Source organism: Mangifera indica, chromosome 16 (assembly GCF_011075055.1).
Source record: "Mangifera indica cultivar Alphonso chromosome 16, CATAS_Mindica_2.1, whole genome shotgun sequence".
NCBI classification, from domain to species: Eukaryota; Viridiplantae; Streptophyta; class Magnoliopsida; order Sapindales; family Anacardiaceae; genus Mangifera; species Mangifera indica.
The window spans coordinates 13,329,181-13,350,029 of NC_058152.1; the positions used below are offsets into that span (position 1 = coordinate 13,329,181).

The 20,849-nt window shown below is 27.1% G+C and overlaps 1 protein-coding gene across 1 annotated transcript; it reads right to left on the reverse strand.

Moving 5' to 3' along the window:
* Positions 1–2,806: 2,806 nt before the first annotated feature.
* Positions 2,807–5,417, reverse strand: LOC123199452 (probable trehalose-phosphate phosphatase J). The gene is made up of 12 exons (XM_044614464.1): positions 5,295–5,417; positions 4,932–5,203; positions 4,704–4,844; positions 4,531–4,602; positions 4,350–4,442; positions 4,204–4,260; positions 4,007–4,108; positions 3,803–3,880; positions 3,638–3,707; positions 3,494–3,564; positions 3,318–3,410; positions 2,807–3,165 (listed from the first exon to the last, which is right to left on the reverse strand). The coding sequence occupies exons 1-12, from the start codon at positions 5,296–5,298 to the stop codon at positions 3,118–3,120; spliced, it is 1,101 nt and encodes a 366-aa protein (XP_044470399.1). The 5' UTR covers positions 5,299–5,417; the 3' UTR covers positions 2,807–3,117.
* Positions 5,418–20,849: the final 15,432 nt, after the last annotated feature.

Consider the following 20,849-nt stretch of genomic DNA (forward strand, 5'->3'; position numbering starts at 1 on the left):
GTCCTATTCAAAAATCCATGTGTTTTCTTCACATCAAAACACTCTTTGAGTGGATTCCAACTCCACATTCAACCAATTTTTTTTTAGACTCTTTTACCTGTTAGTGGTGGGTTTCCCCATCAATAGCCTAACCAAAAAACTTTTATCCTTCCTCACTCATCTCTAGCACTAATTTCAAAGTTATAATAAAAACAAAAAACCCTTAAAGTCAAAAATAAATAAAAACATTATAAGTAAAAGTAAAAAAAAAGAGGGTAAGAGATTAGATTGTATCCGTGTCCACAAATGGATATTCCAATGATCACACTTATAGTTAGTTTTTATGTGATGTGAAGTTAGAATCAATCTAAGTCAAAAAAGAATAAGGTGCAATTTAAAATTAATTTGAATTAAAAAAAATAGTTTAAAATCAACAAATTTAAATTTAAATAACTTAGATTGACTCAATCCTTAATAGAATATATAATTTTTCAATGGCTATATGATTATATAGGGTTTCAATTATGGACTTAAGTTCATAAAACAAAATGGGTATTTCTAAATTATTTATATATAAAAAAAAATCAAATGAAAAATGTGAAGTTAAATCCTATTCAACCCAGAAAGGTTAGTTGAATGGTCAAATTTATGTTTGTTTTCATGGGTTTGAAGATTATCCAAAGTTCTAAGGTTATACAAAGACTTCGATTTCTATCTTATATTAAAATAAATAAAAAAAATCATTCAACCTGACAATTTGGTGGGGTTTCCTCCAAATCTAGATACCCAATGAAGAACATGAGCTTGCTAGTTGCTAGCTTAGGGCGACTTTTGAGGCATGTAGAAAAAAAAAAAATAATTATTATTATCTAGTCAATTCAAATAATTTTGTGATTGAATTTTAATATTAATTTTTACCTATGTCTTCTTATGATGACAACCCATTTTTCATCTTATAATAATATTTAAACTTATGGCCTAAAATTAAATTAAAAGTTCTTGTCTCTAAAAAGGGTGTATGTACATCTATGGTATGATCAAAAGGAGGCAGCTAGGTACCCATAGCATGAGACAAACCATTAGATTATTAATTATGTAATTAATTAATAATTGGACATCTTTGATCAATAATTGAGGAGATTCAAAGGGTAGCTAGTTGTTCATTTTAAATTAATATGTCAACAAAAATATTTAAGAATAATTTCTATTTTCCATATATCTCATAAAAACAAAAATAATCCAAGAAAAGATAAAATAAAACAAAAATATAAACTTAAAGGGGGCAACTAGATGAAGAAAGGTTTGCCATCTTTTCAAGTATCAACCTCAAAATTTATGCTTTTGACTCAGCATTAGATGCAATTTACAGTAAAAAGGAAGAAACCAGCATCAAATATGTCATAAATATCATATGGGGCCTCTATAACCCTAATTATCTTGAATAATCCAATCATAAATTATGATTTATATCTTATCTTAAGAGTAAGATTATTTATCTAATTTCATGCATTATATTAATAAAATTTGGATTAGTTTTTTTTTTTTTATTTTACATGCATGTTCTCATGATGATTTTTTATTCTTTATTCAAAACCCTTAATATTTACGGAGAATTTTGATATCCTAAATAATTATCGATAAATAAGGAGCTTTTTTGTATTTGACCGGATTAAAGGTTTTCATTTCTTTGTTAGTATTCTATATTTGAAGCACAATATTCACGTTTATATAGAACCAAGTGATAGTTGAAGTCTTTATTAGACTAGATTGTAACTAGGGATAAAACGAGTTTAATAATAGATATTAAGTAAAATAATGTATATTAACAAATAAGTATTAATTTATGTACTAATAATAACGCACCATAAAGTAACTATATGTTACTTTGACACTAATCAAAACTATTTAATCACATGTATCATCTCATCATTAGAAACAATATAATACGTACTTATGATAAATGTTAATTTTGGTATTAATCTAGTTTGAAAATAATAATACTTCATATACAAACGATTGAATATTAACAGGTATGAAAAAATTAACTTATTATTATGTGATTAAATAATATTGAATTAGATATAAAGTATACAAATAAATCTCTCAATCATTTTACGATATGTCAATTTATTTGTACATGTAATACTACACTTTTGGTTAAAAGTAATATTAATTATAATTAAATTAAATGTTGTTATGATTAATATCAATTTAAGTATGAATGATTATGTATCATTATGTGATTGGATGATTTTAAAAAATATAAAACAATAACCAATCACATGATGACACATTATTATTGTTACTTAAATTGATACCCATTTTAATAAATAATTAAACCTTAATTTTAATTATTTCCAATTATTGATAGAAATTTTCATTTTTTTTTTAATTTTTGCTTCATTTTAATAAACAATACTAATAATAATTAACAACGTTAATTAAAGTAATTAATGAGTTAAGAGCTTTTAATTAATCACTTCATTATAATCGCTCCATAACATGACCTTTGAGTTGGGAGAATCTTCTAATTATTCAATTATGATTTTCGTTCAAATATTTTAATTAATTTATTAATTACCAAAATTATTCAATATTCACCCACTTAGTTTTCTTTGGTATAATCAATTAATTCAAAATTAATTAGCAAATATAGGATTTAAATTTATTTATTTATTTATTTTTAGATTCCATTATGGTTGAACCAGAACAGTTTTGTTTCCATTGTGAGAAGAATTTATAATAATTTGCAAGAGTGCAAGCCACGTAAAAAGTAGTAAAGAGAATAATTTCTCTTTTTTTAAATAATTTTTAATTCACATATATATAATGAGATAGAAAAATTACAATAATTTATAATTTATATCCTTCTACATAACTAGTTACAAGAAGTACAAGGCCTTCAAGCCTTAAAAAAAAAAAAAAAAAGACATAATTAATCAATAATAATTATTAATTTACTAATTCCCTCTTCCTTGTTCATTTTTCCTTTAAATTATGAACAGGAAATTACATAATTTCATCGATAATCCTAACCCTTTTTAAACATTTTCAAAAGGGTGTAAGATTACGATTAATTTATATATTTATTTATAAATATCTACCCTTTTCTTTATATTAATTTCTTCAAGTTTGCCTTCAATGGTGTTGCTTCCACTCTACCAACCTTCCCAAAAAATCCATAACCTACAAAAAATTCAGAAAAAAAAAATATAAATAAAAAGTACAGTAAAATTATTATTATTATTATTATTATTATACACATTTATGCATGCAAAAATAATAAAATAATATTAAATATTTATTATATAAATAATTGCATGAACTTAGAAACTTGCCTCGTCGGGCTCCTGTAAAGAATAAGAAGCACTTGTATCCTTTGGAAATTTTGACACAAGAATTCCAAAACCTTGCCCTCTGTCTCTTAATATCTAAAAGAAATATATTAGCCAAAATTAATTAAAGGAATATTAATAATTAATTACAATTAATTATAATTAATCACATTAGATACCTTAAATGCATCTTCATCTGTTCGATCATCTCCAATATAAACAGGGAAGACATCTGTGCAATTAGCGAATCCTATAAAGGCAAAAAGTCAAATTTTAATTAATTTATTATTATTCTAAAATATTTATTTGATATAAATACGTACCCAGTGATTCTAGTAGAAATTCAAGAGCTTTCCCTTTGTCCCATTTTATCGTAGGACGAATTTCTAATACCTGTAAATTATTAAACAAATTAAATTTTATAATTTTTATTTTTATAAAATTATATAATATCACAACGACGTATCATACGACGACAAATCACCAACCTTCCTCCCTTGGCTCAGTCTCAATTTGGGATACTCCTTCAACACTGACCTCACTTGCTGGGCCAATTCATTCCATTTCTGAAACATTCAAAAATAGAAATATTCATAAAATTATATATTTTTCTAACCATATAATAAAAATAAATAAATAAATAAATACATACATACATACATACATACATATATATATATAGAGATATATACCTTTTCATCAACACAACGAAAATGAACAGACACACAGAATTTGTTGTGTTCAACTTTTGCTCCTTCTGTGGATTTTGTCTTCTGGACTAGGAGTTTATAGACCTGAAATAATATTTATTTATTTTTTAAATAAGTAAAAGAAATTATATTTTTTATTTATAATATCATTTATTGTAAAGGTGACAAAGAAATATTACCTCATCGATCATGGGGAGAAATTCACTTGCAGGTTGAAAAAGAACAGCTTCACTGTTCTGATAAATCCAGAAAATAAATGAATAAATAAATAGATAAATAAAGTTTTTTTAAATTTATTTATGAAAGTATTTGGAAAGAAAGTTACCTTCTTGTAATTAGAGCTTTTCTCTGGACCTTTAATGTCCATGCCATGGCTGCCAGCGTAGTAAAGCTCAGCCAATTTGACAAAGTTATAAACCTGAGAAGAAGATGAACCAGAATATTAATTAATGAGAAATCTGAAGAAAGTTTGATTGTTTTGAAGCTATGAAAGTAGATGAATGTACCTTGTCTCGGCACCTGCCACTGACGATGGCAGTGGGAAAACATCTGGCGAGATTTCTCACCGTCTTTCTCATCTGAAAAAACCAGGAAGAAGAAGAAGATGAAGTCAGTGACAGAAGAAACAAAGAAATTTTTTTTTTTTTTTAATTTTCTGGAAACAGGGGAATTAATGAACCTTCTTGGACATGAAAGCTCGATCTGGGTCTTCAACTATGGGTGAAAGAGTGCCATCATAGTCTAAAAACATCACTATTTGTTTCCCTTTTGAGGCATCGATTATCTGCTCAAACATCTCCAGAGCAGAAGGATGATGAAGCTGAAATTTCCAAAACCAAACTCATCAAGAATCTGATTTTTATATTTATTTCTGAAGTTTGATTCAATTTAATTTAATTTTTCTTACAATCCAAGCAGTTTGGTCATGAGTAAGGGAAGGATGGGTTGGTGAAGACGCTCTCATTGAGTCAACCCAAGAATTAAGCCTGGCACCGCCATTGATTTCGAGGTTTTTCAACAGTTTTTTCTTCTGGAAAGGAAAAAATCCGCCGCTGCCGGGCACCACAGGCGGCTTCTGTGCAGGCGATACTGCCGCCGCCACAGTTATCATGTTGATTGTTTCAGCAGGAACCACCGCATTCTGGTTCGCCATCTTTTGTCTTTCTTCAATGAAACTCACTGCAAATAAACAACACCACCACAACAAAAGTAAATATTACTAAATAATTCCAAAACAGTCTTCACCGCCATAGCAAAAACTGAAGCTTACCCATCACAAGGAAACAGAGTGCTCTGTTTTTTACAAGGAAGAAAACAGGGGAGGGGGGTTGAAATTGCAAGAAATTAAAGTTTGGCTGAAATATTTGAAGCTTAGAAAAGAGAGAGGGGAAAGTGTGTGGGCGAGAGACATAGCCCGAAAGGTCGATTTATAGTTGCGAGTAGACAACGAGAAATGTTTGTGTGGCCCACTTTCTAACTCTTAGGTGGGGTCCTTTGAATGGGACCCACTTCAAATCCTGAGTTAGGGCCACGTGGATGTGTTGCGGTTGATGGCTTTGCTCTCTACTCTTGGCTCACGATGGCCCTGTTTCTGCGTTGTCCTCTCCTCGCAGTCACCACAATAGTGAGTTTAGGGGTGAGCTTCGAATAGTTCCAACACGTGGCCGACATAACTCGGCTGAATCACATAAATAAAGTCTAATTACGGCCCGACTCGAGTTAACTTAATTCAGATTAGAATAATATTTATTTATAATTCTTAATTAGAGTTTTTATTTTTTATAATTTTTATAATTATTTATTATCTTTTTAAAAACCATTATTATTATTTATACTAATTCGATTTTATTCGAATATACTTATGTCTAAAATAAGTGAAAATTTCTATTGTTGATACATATAGTTTTGGTGAGAATTGATAGATTACTCTAGAAAATATTACTGAGATAATATCATAGTGAAATTAATACCTAATTTTACACGAGGGTTTTTTTTTTTTGCTTTTAGGCTAAATGCTTAGTGTACAATATGTATTAGCATATGCTTAATTACTAGTTTAAGATTGATGTGGAGTGTTCCTCTTTAATGTCTTGCTTTAAGAAAGTTGGTTTCTCCATTATATGGAGTGTTGACAGGGTTTTCATCATCAACCACACGAGTTATGGTGTGATGATGGAAATATTATAAGAAGGTTCAAGTCAATGAAGTATCAATTTAAAATTAAATAACTCCAATCGAATCTATCCGTAAAGAGAGATGCAATAAGTCATTGAAAGGAGAGTCAATTTCTCTTAAAAAGAAGATTAGACCCAAGAAGAAACTTTAAGGTGGTGTTTGGTTAAAGGTTTATAAAGATTATTCTGATAATATATTTTTTATTATCTACATTATTTTGTTTGATTTATAAGTAATAAAAAATTTTAATAATTTTTTATTACTAATTGTGATGTAACAGATAATATAAAAGCTAATATGAAAAAATTATCGAGATAATCTTGATTTTATTATAATTATATCTTTATTTATTATTCTTTTAGGTAAAAATAATCTTATTTTTAATTAATATAACAAATAACGTAAAAAATATTTTAAAATAATTAACCCTAAGGGTATTTACATCAAATAATATACTAAAATTTTTTATTATCTCTAACCAAATATAATAATTATTTATGTTTATCTATTTTTATTAAATATAATTTTATTTTTATAATAAAATATTCTTTAAACCAAACACTTATCATCGAGGGCTAACGGAATTTGAAACGCCTGCTGTAATTGGGAATAAACCCAACAGCACAAACCTTATACCATACCGGCTGCCAAAAGTTTAATAATTTCTTAATTTATAATTACCAATTAATTAAGTGTATAACTTTTTAATGGTTTATCTTGTGATGGCTTAAAGTTAAAAGGGGCAATAAACAATATTATAAAATTTATTTTTCTCAAATTTTGTAAAATTATTTATATATCTTGTTTTTGTTGATAATTTCTCTTCAAAACCTTGCTGTAATTAATTAACTATTTTTTAATTCATCCTCCCCTTGATTACTTTTCTTAATATAAATTAAACATAAAGCTACCCTACTAAGGAAGAGTGAATTCAAGCCAAACTAATCCGAAGAAAGGGCTAGCTTAACACATCTAAGTCCTCGAGACCAATCTCAACTTGCTTAGATTTGTGAAAAAAAAAAAATTCTAATAATATTTTATTACCCAAGTGACATAATAAAAAGATAATATGATTACAATTTTAATTTTAAGTTTTAAAATCTTAATTTTATTATAATTTTATCTTTACGTATTAAATTTTTAAGATAAAAATACATTTTTTTCAATACAATAACAAGTAACATTAAAGAAATTAACAAAAAAGAAACATATTGGCAATAAAATGACAATTTGGAAAAAAAAAATTAATTCTAACATATTATTAACATAAAAAATATTTTGGAAATTACACAAATCATATACTTGAATATAAAAAATATAAGATTGATCAAAGGACAATTAAGTAAACTAATATTTTATCTAATTTTTTTCTTATTACAACCAAACAAGCATAAATTTGTAATCCTTCAAATAATATATTTTTATAATAATTTTTGTTAAAAAATATTATATGTATATAATTTCGAATATATATTTAAATATATAAATAATATATTAATATATAAATTTATATTATATTATTTTTAATTTAAAATTATTTTATCCCGTTATAATATATTATTTATGAATTTAATTTTATTATTTACTGTTCCCGCGTTTTCTACAAAAACAAACTATATCACGCCAACAATAATAGAAATACCATAGGCAGAACAAAAGGAAAATGAAACCCTAACACGTGTCAACAACCCAGCAGGTGATGGAGAACAGGAAGTGGATTATAAGAAAACCATTTGGAGGCGCTACATGCATGGCCTGTTTATGGCACATTAGATTAATACATCTCGAACTAGGCAGGGCCTGAACGTCCATGGGAAAGGGAGGGGCTGTTGTAGACAATGGAGGTTGCTGCAGGGACAGTCAATCAATCAGCAAACAAAAAGCAAAGTACAATGCAGAGAAAGAAAGAAAGAAAGAAAGAAAGAGAGAGAAAATGTGGCGTTGCAGGGCTTAATAATGGAGAGATTGAAGGATGAGGTCCCTGCAGAAAGAGAGAGACAGGACAATTCGTCTTTTCACACTTCTCTGCATCTAGTCTTGAAATTAGTTCCCAGAGAAACAAATTTTTTTCTATTTTTAAATTATTATTTTCTCATGCTTTCTAGATAACTTTTGAGGGAGGAATCGAGAGGGCTGATACAGTCCGGACGTTTTGGAGATTTATATTATTTAGTATCAGACTCACATTTATATCATATAAACAAACGATGATATTATTAATATTATAGTGTTTGTCCAAAATTATATGACAAGAAAATGTATTATAATCTATCAATGTTACGTACAAAGCTAATAGGCACTTGAATTATATATTTTTAAAAATATAAGCTTTTGACTAATTAATCTAGATAGAAAAATTAAAATGTTTCATATACGGAGGACCTTTGATTAAGGAACTTTAAATATTATTACAATAATTTATTTTTTATTATTAATATTATTTTGTTAAGTTTTTTAATAATAAAAATTTTAACATAGTGATGTAATAAGTAATATTATATTCATTTTAATTAGGTATTAAAAAATATTAAACTAATATTGATTTTGTTACATTTTTGTTTATATTTATTAATTTTTTAAGATAAAAATATTCTTATTTTAAATTAATTCAATAAGTTATATAAAAAAATATTATAAAATAATTATATCTAAATATATTTAATTAAAATAATATTTTAGTATTTTTTTATTACGTTCAATTAAATATAATAATTATTTATACTTATTAATTTTTATAAAATATAATAATAATTTATATCTAATAATCTTTTAAATAATATATTTTTATAATAATTTTTTATTTATATTAATAAAATATTATTTAAAAAGTACGTACCTACAATAGCAACGAATTAGAAATGTACAACCTAATCAAATAATTAAGCACATGAAATTAATTTTCAAAGTAATAAAATAAGAATATGAATGACTTGCATGGCAAGAATATGAATGAGATTCCTTGAGACAAATTTCAGAGAAAGAGAAAGAGAATAATTAGGTTAAATATTGACTGGAATATGTAGAAGAAGAAGACCTTTCAAAGGTTTGAATCTCGATGTTCACACTACGCAAATATCAAGCTTCAATGATTCTACGACTCTTTGTTGGTCGTCACGTTCAGAATTGTTCACATGCATGCATTGCTAGGGTTTTTTATGTTTCTGCTTCTAGTAAGTTTGGTGGGCATCTTAATAAATAAATAAATATATATATATATATAATTTTTAACATTACAATGGTATAAAATTCTGGAGTTTGGGATCTTTAGTCAAAATAGGAAATTGAAGAAGCCTGGAAACTACTACTGGGTTTTTGTTTTTGTTTTGTTTTGTTTTAGTCTCCATTAACAAATAATTAAGTTAAAAGTGAAGTCTTTAAGTATAAAAGAAAAACCCTTTGTTAATCCAAAAGTGATCCCGTGTTCTTCGCCCAAATCTTCGCTTTTAATATTTCTTTATTATTATTAATCACACTTGTTATTCTCTTATTGCTTCTCAATTTTTTTTTATTATAAAGAATCTTATTTGATAGAGTTCGATTACCAAAACGATAAATTTTACATAAACTAGTTTAATAAATCACTATCAAAATCTTTTATTTTAATACAAATATATCATAAATGATCAGTATATATACTTAAATCTATTTACGAAAATATAATCTTGAACTTAAGATTTTACATCTTAATAAGTTGTTCAAGCCTTGTGGGTTATTGTTTCTAGATTTAGCACTTCTAATTGTAATTAATTTTATAATAATATTATTAGGCAAATTTTAATAATTATTTTCCCTCCATCTTTGTCTCCAAGCTCATTTGTTGTCAAGTCCGCCGTGAGTTGAGCAGGCATGATTTCTTTTATTATTAATTAATTCAATTTAACTTACTTGAGATGGTTTGATGGATTGTCTCACTACTAGAAAATTCGATTTAGTACTTGTGATTTTAATTTTAATATTGAAAAAACGATTTAAAACATTAGATTCCTTGGCCATAATGGACCCCCGTGAATATTCTAATAATCTCATTTGGGTTTTACTCACCAAAACCATATCATATTATATTATTGATATAAAAATATTCGCCAACTAAAATTATACCAAATTATAGTACAATTTAGATTAAAATAATAAAAAATAATAAAATATTATATATTTATTTTGAGTATATAAATGAATATATATTTGATATGTATAGTTAGATAATTAGATAATTTTATATTAAAAATAATGTAACATTCAATTATATAATGATACACATAAATATATACATATTTATATATTAAAAGTGAGTATTACAATATTAATCATGAAAAAGAGAAAAATTTCATTTAATGTTACATTATTGAATATTTTGATTACCTGTAGATGACGAATGTGGGTAGTCACTGCATGCAATTTGCAAAACTAGTCACCCTTGCACTTCCATGGGTTTGATTAAAGGGAGTTTGACTTCACTAAATAATAATAATAATAATAATAATAATAATAATAATAATAAATATTGATTTATTTTGAAAAACATGATCCAAAAATGTTTAAATGATGGTATTTGATATATAATTAAAAACCTTTATTTCGTATAGGATTAATTTCAATTAATTACTTGAATTATATTTATTTATTAATCTTTAGAATTAATATATTTGTAATAGAGTGATGTTATGTGTATAAATAATAACGTATTATTATATAATTTAATATTTAAAAATTAAAGATAAAATAATATTTCATTAGATAGTAATACATAATTATTCATATACAAAAATTATCTATATAATAGTATTATTTATAATAAGAATCAATAATGATTTACTATGTACACATGATAAGGGAAAGAAAACCCAAGATAATTTTGCGGAAAGCCCGACACCACACGGGTAGCATCTCTTCTTTTATTTTTTCCATTTTTGGCTTACATGAGCACCCAAATTGGTGCACGTGTCAACAAGTTAGTGATTGCGTGTTGATGGCGGGTGGGGGCCAAATTTTGTGAGACAAGCCACTATGGTGGAATAAGCAAGCAAGATCACATGCAGGCAGTTTAGTAAGATTGGTGGCAAAGATATTAATGGAGCGAGGGCAAGAGTACTGGCACTGGCAGCCACCTTGAAATGTTGGGCGAGAAATACATTTTCATGGTGGAAAGAAGTTGTTCCTTGTTTGGATGATGTGGGAAATTGTAAAAGGAGAAGCAGAAGTAGGTAGCTAGGTGTGTCTAATGGGAGAAGCACCTTTGAAATTTAGATGCTTTTAGCTTGGGGCACATGGGTTTGCAGAAATAAGTGCAGGGAGGATAGGCATGAGGTTCCGATACTCTTGCTTTGCTTACATATAGACATGACCGCTTTGCTATCAAGTTTCAATGAATGTACATGTTTGACGGAATGGCTTCTAGGGTTTTGTTTCAGAATTCATATTACAATGTTAGAAGTATATTTCTCTCATGGAAAAATCTATATGCTTTCATAAATCTTATATACTTTATTCATTGATGTATGGTTGTATTGATTGATGTACACGTATCCACCGAATTATCTGAAAATGTTATGTGAAAATTGTGATGGAATTGCTAATGAGAGTTTTTGTATGTGATTAACAAACATAATAAAACAGTGGAAGGAGAAGCGTTTTTCAAGTTGTTTAATTGTTTGGGCAAAACCTACGTGCATTATAGTATTACTATTTTTTACAATATGTTTTTTTAGAACAATTACAAAGACTAATTTTAAGAGATTACCAATATTCGGAGGATGTTTTTCTTGCTTAGAAGGTTTTAAAAGAGAGAGAAAGAAATCCCAAAAAACAATCCACCATGTTATGTTTTTCTTTTGGTTTATATATTCAAAGGGAAACGATGTTGTTAATTGTTATCCAAGGGTATATGGTGCTTGGAGGTTTCGTTAGGTTTGTATGTCTGTTCAATTAAAAAATATGTATATTATTGATATTATTAAACATTAGAGGATATTTAATGTAACGTCATCGTTTTTTATCTAATACAATATGTATTGTCTGATTAACTCAATCACTTTACATTTAATGTGTCACTAAAATAGTATATCTCATTTGTATTAAATGCAACATAACTTACTTGATTGTCTAGATAATAATTATATACGGTTGCCTATTCTAACAATTTGAATACTTTATACAATAGTTAACACATGATCATAATCAAATAACTTGAACATATTTTTAATTAGTCATGAAGATTATCCATTCTCACTACAACGAAGTGAGCACATTATGTGACAATTATGTGTCTAGACAACATGAGTCATCAATACGGCTAGGTCCTTGAAATGCTTGTCGCACATCAATTGCTAGGGATGAGCTCTACCCACACAACAATATTATTATAGAATAGGTATAAAATATGTTCTCCTTTTGTTGGTATCTATATTATTTTTCTTGTTTTAGAATTGCTTCGCAAGCTAGCATTTGCCATAATATATAAAAAAAGACGTATCTCTATTATTCGAAGGATATTCCTTCCTCAAATAACTCTCTTATTGCACTATTTTAATAACTATTATATGAACCGTATAATTAAATGTTCTTGTCCCCCACATATAAAGCAAGAATAAAAGTGCTCTCCTAGAGAAGCAGAAATTATAGGAAGCTTACTAGGTGGCCATCCCTTCTTCTCTCTAAAGCCAATGGAATCCAAATGGGTCAAGAAGAGTACAGTGGCTTCGGTCTTTGAATGTCTACGACTCCATAGTCAGGCAATGAAAACTTTCTTGACTTAGGGCATGCTTTTTATCTTAGCTTTTGAACTTGCAAGTTAACTCATGAAGAGACTAAGCCAAAATTAAGCTTCAGTGTTTGAAACTCTTTGTGGGGGCAAGGCTAGGCCCCCACCTCTCTCCCTCTCTGCAAGTCCACCTGACCAAAGCTTTGGTGTCGACCCAGTTTGACACGTGTCAACCCACTAGTACCCACTTCAAAATTGAGTCAATCATACCATACTTGACAAAAAATTTTGACCGGTTGCTTGTACGCGAGTTTGTCTATTAGCTATCAATCGTACATACCTGCCATGTTATCTATGTAGTCATCTAATTGACAATTATTGTCAGATAAATTTGCATAAAATTTGAAAAAGAAAATCTCAACCAAGAGTATCACAATTAAGACCGCAATTTAAGTTTGAGCTCAAGTTTATTACTTCAAAACTTGTTAAACTCAAACTTTGTATACATCTAATTAAATTGAATTTAAGTTCAAGAATATTTAATTTAATTTGGGTTTAATTATAATTTTAATAAAATTATATATAAATTTATACAAAATATAGATAGAAATAACATGATAGATTCATCCGACATGCGAAAATAATGTTGAAAGATGGATCAAATTCCGAACCCATCATCAAAGACAAGTACAATAATTCACTCGTGGGAGCAGGAGGATGGAGCCGTGGAGGGGAGGGAGAAACTGTGGTGGCCAGCCAATTGACAGAGACAAAAGTATCAGGTGGGGGTGGGGACAGTTAGGGTTAGGGTTTGGTTTCTTGTTGGTGATGGGACATGTGAGCATTATTAAAAATAACAGAAGGGTCCCTTGATTTTATCCTTCGTATAAGAAAATACCCCATAATACAAAAAGAAACCTGAAAAATTGAAAAATTATAATTAAATCAATTTCCCTATGACACAAACAGTGTCGGTGATAGAAATTGTAGCTTGACTTCAATTTGGGTTCTCCTATGATGAAAGGCTTCAAAATTCAAAAATTTGTGAGCTCAAATTGTTGCTTGTAATACTCAGAGAAATACAATTAAGGATAAAGTCAATTTAAACTGGTTTAGACTGAATTTATGATTTAATGAATTTATTTCAAATTATAAATTTAATTAAACTCAAAATTGATTAATTTATTTATTTGATAAAATTATTTATTTTATTAATAATATTATTCATTTCTCTAATTCGAACTAGATATTATGACAAGGATTAAATCCCAAACCAACCCCATATTTGCCACAGTCAAATCCACAGCTAAATTCAATAAACCCTTTTGTTATCATTCAAATCTCGACATAAATTTTTTAATTTTAGAGGATTACATTTGAAGAACAAATTGTTTCCATTATTACAAATCTAAAGTTCACATTCTCTCGAAGATGGATTGTGGTGATGACACCCTTACAAAGAAAGAGGCCTGAGAAGCAGCCAAATGTATGCTACATGATGCAGGAAAATACAGAAAAAGTTGCCATCAATGATAGCCCACGTACATTCAAACAATTCAGAAAACATCCAGAATCCAACGTCCTTGTCACCCATCCTCAAAACTTTTAATTTTTCCACAGACAAAACCCACTTGAATTTTCAGTCTTTCACATGGCCACAACCTTTTTCTTTTCTTATCCAGATTCCGGGACAATCTCGAATAAGCCAAACTTTTTCGTTTCACCAAAAATAATCTACAATATTGAAGTAATTATAATATCGCATGACCAGTATGACACAGGTGTAAGTCACTGTATATACACATGTTGCATGAATATTAACTTAACGTACGATTGTTGCGACACTTTTAAAGATGAATTTTGAATTTGTTAAAATCGTTCATTTTTTAATATATATTATTTAATATAAATTATTAAATTATATTTTTTTAGAATATAATATAAATATATAAAATATATTATAATATATATACAAAAAAATAACAAAAAATACAAAAAAAATTGTACAAATAATTATTTATTGAAAAATTCTTTTAAATATAGTTATATATGTATTTTTAAAAAATATGATTTACGGTTTGATTCATTTTAAAAATTGTGCAACCTATAACCTAACTTTGAAACTATTTTTAAAAAATTTATTAACCCAAATCAAATAATTTTATAAATCAAACTAAACTAAATTATAATTTTTAAGTAATTCAATCTGTTTTTACTATTTGAATCAACTTATGCACACCTTTATTTCCAATCAAAATTCCAAAACAATCTCCAATATGCCAAACTTTGTTTTATTGCATAAAACTAGAGATAAATCTGATCTAAGCTAACAAATATCGAATCTATGAATTGGTTTAAATAAGTCGATTTTGAGTTAAATCTCCAATTAAATAACTCAATTTAGTATCAATTTGTTTGTTTATTTAAAAACATTGTTTACTTCTTTGATAATATTATTTATTATTGTCTACTCTTTGATAATATTATTTATCCACTGACAGTTATTTAATGATATTATATACTAATTTAAACAAATAAAAATTTGAATCAAACTTAGTATTATAGTTTTGATCTATGCTCAAGCTAGCATGGGTCAAATCACAAGTTGTATAATTTATTGTTTATATGTGCCAAGTTGTTCTGTTGTTGCGGCAATTCTAAAGCATTTTAGATTTTTATCTTTATTGAGATGATATGAAGCTAACCGGTCAAGTCAACTGAAATAACTGCCAAATGTAACGGTATCTCAATTCTTAGCTTTTGTTCTAGTGTTGACACGCTGTGATTTTGGACCCACCTTTAGCTCTATCTCTGTGTTGCCAAGTTGAAAAACGATCATGATTCTGGTGGGGTCTTGATGATCATCCCCGCCGCCACCACCATTCATCTCATTCCTTTTAGAAACCGACCACACGGGATCAACTCGCTTTCGAGCCCTCTTATTTTGTGTTGTTCAACTAGCTTCGTGTGGATATCCTCTCCTGGAATTTGCATGGAATTGTTTTTTGTTATCTAGAAATATTTTTATATATTCATAAGAGACATGGCGATTTGGATTTAGGCTAGTGATTCGACCTATCATTTCAATAAATTTGTAAGTATTATTTACTTTTTATAGAATCCGTGGATATGATTTTCATTAAAGGTAAAAAGTGAGATGATTCGATTTAAATTATTTGAATTTAAATCATTATTCAGTTGAAATAAATCATATTTAAACTAAAAAAATTTTAGATAGAACTCGACTCTACTCAAACCCTCATTTTTTATCGATATTATTGTATTAAAATTCGTTTAAATTGATTTTTTTTTTTTAATGACTCTTCTTCTCTAATAATATTATTTACCAACCAAGTGAATCGAACTTAATTTTGAATTAGTCATTTTAGAACTAAACTAAACATGAGTTAGCATTTTTTTTAGATTTGGTTTAACTTAAATCCATCCTTAATAGATGATTATTTATAGTCCGTTTTATTGGTCTTGGGTGAAATCAATTCTTTTGTCCAAAGCAAACAATTTGAAAAGAATAACTAATATGGTAATTTTTGATAAATTCTTTGTTTAATTAGTAGAAAATGTTATAGTTGATTCTCTTTAACAGTAAAAGATTGTTGTCAGTTTTTTCGGTGAGAATCGAAAAGTATGACAAGTATCAATGTTATGGAATCAATGAATGATTAATATTTGATAACAATACTAAATTCATAACTTTTTCTAACCAACTTTTAAAAATATTAAATATTTTTTAAAGGATATTTGAATAATTGTGGGATAAAAAAATTAATATTAACCCATCGTGAGTGAATAGAAATGTTGGATATGATATGAAATCTCAAGTATAGAGTTAATCACAGGACACAGATTCAACTTTATACTCCTATGAATAGATTTTAGTGCACATATTAGTATCTTCTAAAAATATTTATTTTGAAGTGAGAGATATAGATGACAATTTCATCTTAAATTTAGGGTTTGTAATCCTAATGAGAAGAAAATTCTTTGATAGGAATGGGAAAAGAGTGGAAACAAAGATCAAAAAAATTTTCACAATTAGGAATGGGTTGGGGACGAGGATACTTGTGTCCCGTCTCTCGTCTTGCCTCATCCTCATCCTCATCCCTATCCTCACTTTTTTATATTAATATATTTACTTAAAATACTAACATATATTTATAGTTTTAGATTGTTTATATTTTTCAAATTTATTTATATTTTTGTTGTGCATGTTAAGGTGGTTAACACATGTTATTTGTGATATTTAAAATAATGAGTTGGTTTTAATTTTAATTAATTTTATTATTTAATATATTTATGTTGTGCTTAAAGAGTACAAGAAGAGAATTATTCCCTGTAGGTACAAAAACGAAAAGGAGATTTTGTTTGTAGGTAAGGGATGAAAAGGGGATTTTTTCTCACAAAGAGAGGACGAATAATCATTTTCATTGTCAAAACAAGGATGTGTCAAAACATCTCATTGCCATCAATAGTGAGAGACCTTAATAAAAGGATGTTGGACTAGTGTTCTTAGGGTTTATCAGTTTGATGATCAAGGGTCATGCTCTACTAAGTGGATTTTCTCGTCACCAAAAAATAAATAAATTATAGTTAAATTTGATCAAATTTTAGCTCTCATTTTAAATATAAGTTAATTCAAATCAAACCAAACCCAAACAGTGTTTGGCTCAAGCTTGAATTGGTGATGAAGAAACCATCATAAAACACAAAAGAAGAAGAAAAAAGGTCATCAAAGACAATAATGATTAATCATTGAACAAAAACCCGAATAAGACGGAAAGTTGTTGGATTCAAACCTACTCATCTTGAACTCAAACTGAGACTACCCAACTTGAATTCAACTCATTTTGAGTGTTTCATTCTAATCCAAACCTAATTTCAAAGAACAATGGCCATCCACTCTACCAATCTATCGTATTCGGATAACGATTATCCAAAACCGGCAAAGGAGAGTTGAGTTGTGACAAAATTAGAAGGTGAATTCAAAGTCTAATTATATCATGAAAACTACGAGATAACTAATTGAACTCGAGGGCCTAAGCTTTGCCTTCCTCTCCTGCAAACTGTCACCTAACAATTAAACAATTACGTCAAGTCTATGTGCCAATTAAAAAACTTTTCAAAAATAAATAAACACTAGACATAAATCGAACCTCTGCATCTCTACTTATATGTAAATTGTAAATTAATCGAAAACTAATATTATTGTATCTATTTTTAAGTAAACAAATAAATATATAAATAATATGTTATTATATGATTAAGTATTATTTTATTCGTAATTCAAAAATACTCAATCCTTTAATGACATAAATAGAATATTTCTAAAATAAAAAGAAAATAAAGTATTATATTCAATTACAATGTAGGAAAATCTTTATATAGAAATCAGAATATTGTTGATATTTTCTCTTGGATTCTAATTCTATTGACTTATTGGTTCAACGTGTAGCTATTTTTTCCAGAATCACAGCAAGTGTGATTCCGGGAAAACCCAAGAAATTAAGAAAGTTATATTTTTATTCTATGTATATTTAAAAAAAAGTAAGTTAATGGACCCCAATTCAAAATTTGATTCTTTTGTTCAAATATTGCCACATATATTATTGTTTTTTTATTGATGTTACTTCTCTTTGATTTGTTTTTTTGCTTATAAATATTAAAAAAATGAAAAATGTAAAATAAATAAATAAATTAAATTATAAAGAACTTTCAAAAGTGGCAAAGTATATTTTCATAAAATCGGCTGGAGTACGTGTAGCCGTAGCCCATGCAGACGTACGTCAAGGACCGTTCCATATGTTTGATTTTGATTTCCAGTTGTTTGTTTAATTTGTTTTTTAATAAAAAAGTATTTGTTAGATTTTTTTTCTTTTTTGTCTTTATTAGATGTCTAATCTTATAAGGCTGTTGGGGTTGAAAATATCTTACTACTAAAATTAAAAAATTATTTTAGGGATAGGATATTTTAAAAATTATTAAATATAATTTTTTTATTATATTTAATAAAAAATATTGATATATTATTTAATTTAATTTTTTTAGTATGATTATTTTAAAATATTTTTTATATTATTTATTATATTAATTAAAAATAAAATTATTTTTGTTTAAAAAAATTAATATATAAGAATATAAATATAATAAAATCAAAATTATATTAGTAATCTTTCAATACCTAAGATCGAAATGGTAATCAAATTACCTTTTATATTATATGTCATATCATTATTAATAATAGAAAATTACTGAAATTTTTTATTATTTATAACTAAACAAAATAATGTAAGTAATAAAAAGATAAATTACCAGAGTAATTTTTAATCTCTTCAACTAAATGCCCTCGAAGAGTAATGTTATATGTATAAATAATATATATAACTTTGTATATAAACAACGACATATCACTATTCGATTGAGTAATTTTAAATTAAAAATAAAACAACGTCAATTATATCACATGATAACATATCATTAATTGTGCATACAGTTTTATTTTTAATTTTATTCTGTCCCCTATGCTCATTTTCTATTATTTCTTCTTTTGATCTTATTTTTTCAATAATTTAATTTATTCTCACTTTTTTTTTAACTTTCTTTTGCTTTTATCATTGAGAAATATCTATCCAGATTCCATTCCATGATATATTTTTCAATCGACCTTCTTTTCTTTCTTTCTTTTTTTAATTTTAATTCCGAATAGAATCCCTTTTTTTTTTAATCAGAATTTGACCCATATAATATTAGATATGTATTTAAAAAAAAAACAATTAAGCTCTAATTAAAACTATTTGTTCATGCATCTAAGAAATAATTAACTATATATGATGATTAATTTATGATTGTAATTCATCTTCATCTATCCCAAAAAAAAAAAAAAACCACAATATGATATGGTTGGCATATGAGTCCAAATTTGTCCACAAACATTATTATATTTATATTTACTATTTTTATATTTCATGTTAGTGGACTAGCATGGATTTGATTCTAATTAGTTTGGATAGAATTTTTAATTAAAATGAATTGATTTCGAATTAAAGTTTTAGTCTAATAGCTCGATTTGAGATTGATTAGAGTTCCAATAACATTGTTCATCCAGTGGATAACAATTTTCACTCATCCAACAACACTCTAATAACTTGATACTCAAACAAGTATAAATTTGAGTTGCAGTTGGATATTATGGTTTTAACTCTAGTGTGAACCAATCTCAGACTTGGATTTGATTGAACTTATTCAAATAGAAGCTACAATTCAAACAAGTCAATTTTAAAATAGAGTTTTAATTAAATAGTTCGATTTAAGATTAATTAGTGTTCTCGTTCCCATTAATGACATTTTTAACTATTTAACAATACTTTAGTGACTTTATGCATTAACTTATATATGAATTTGAGTTAGATATTATAATTTCAATTCGAATGCAACCAATCTCAAACTCAATCCCCATAAGTAGAAAGGGGGCTAGAAAAAAAAGGTCAAAATGTGATGGCAATATTGTGTGGGATCTCTTTTTATCTATATTAGGGTTTTAATAATGATAATAATACTTTATTCATTTATTTTAGCTTTATTATCAACTTGGCATGAAGAGATGAAGCTGGATTTGGGGATAAAACGTAACTTTTTTTTCCAAAGATTTCTTTTTGCTTTTTTTATTTATATTTTTTACTTTTTTTTTAACTATCTGCAACTGAAACAGTTGGTGATGTTACGTGGCATGGGACCTGCCTTGTAAGTTCCACGTTGGCATGATGGACTTCCACTAGGGCGACATCATTTTCTGAATAAATTATATCAAGCAAAGATCATGAAAGGATTAGTGGGAGATAATAATAATAAAGTTATTGTAAATCATGATTTGATATGATATTTATTTTTATTTCTTTTTAGATTAAGCCCTTATCTTTAAAGTGATTTCAAGATTAATTT

Coding starts and splice junctions, on each gene's coding strand:
- LOC123199452 (XM_044614464.1), bottom strand. Junction 4,443..4,530: donor GTGGCAGGTGCCGAGACAAG/GTACATTCATCT, acceptor TCTTCTTCTCAG/GTTTATAACTTTGTCAAATT. Junction 3,166..3,317: donor CTTTACAGGAGCCCGACGAG/GCAAGTTTCTAA, acceptor AATTTTTTGTAG/GTTATGGATTTTTTGGGAAG.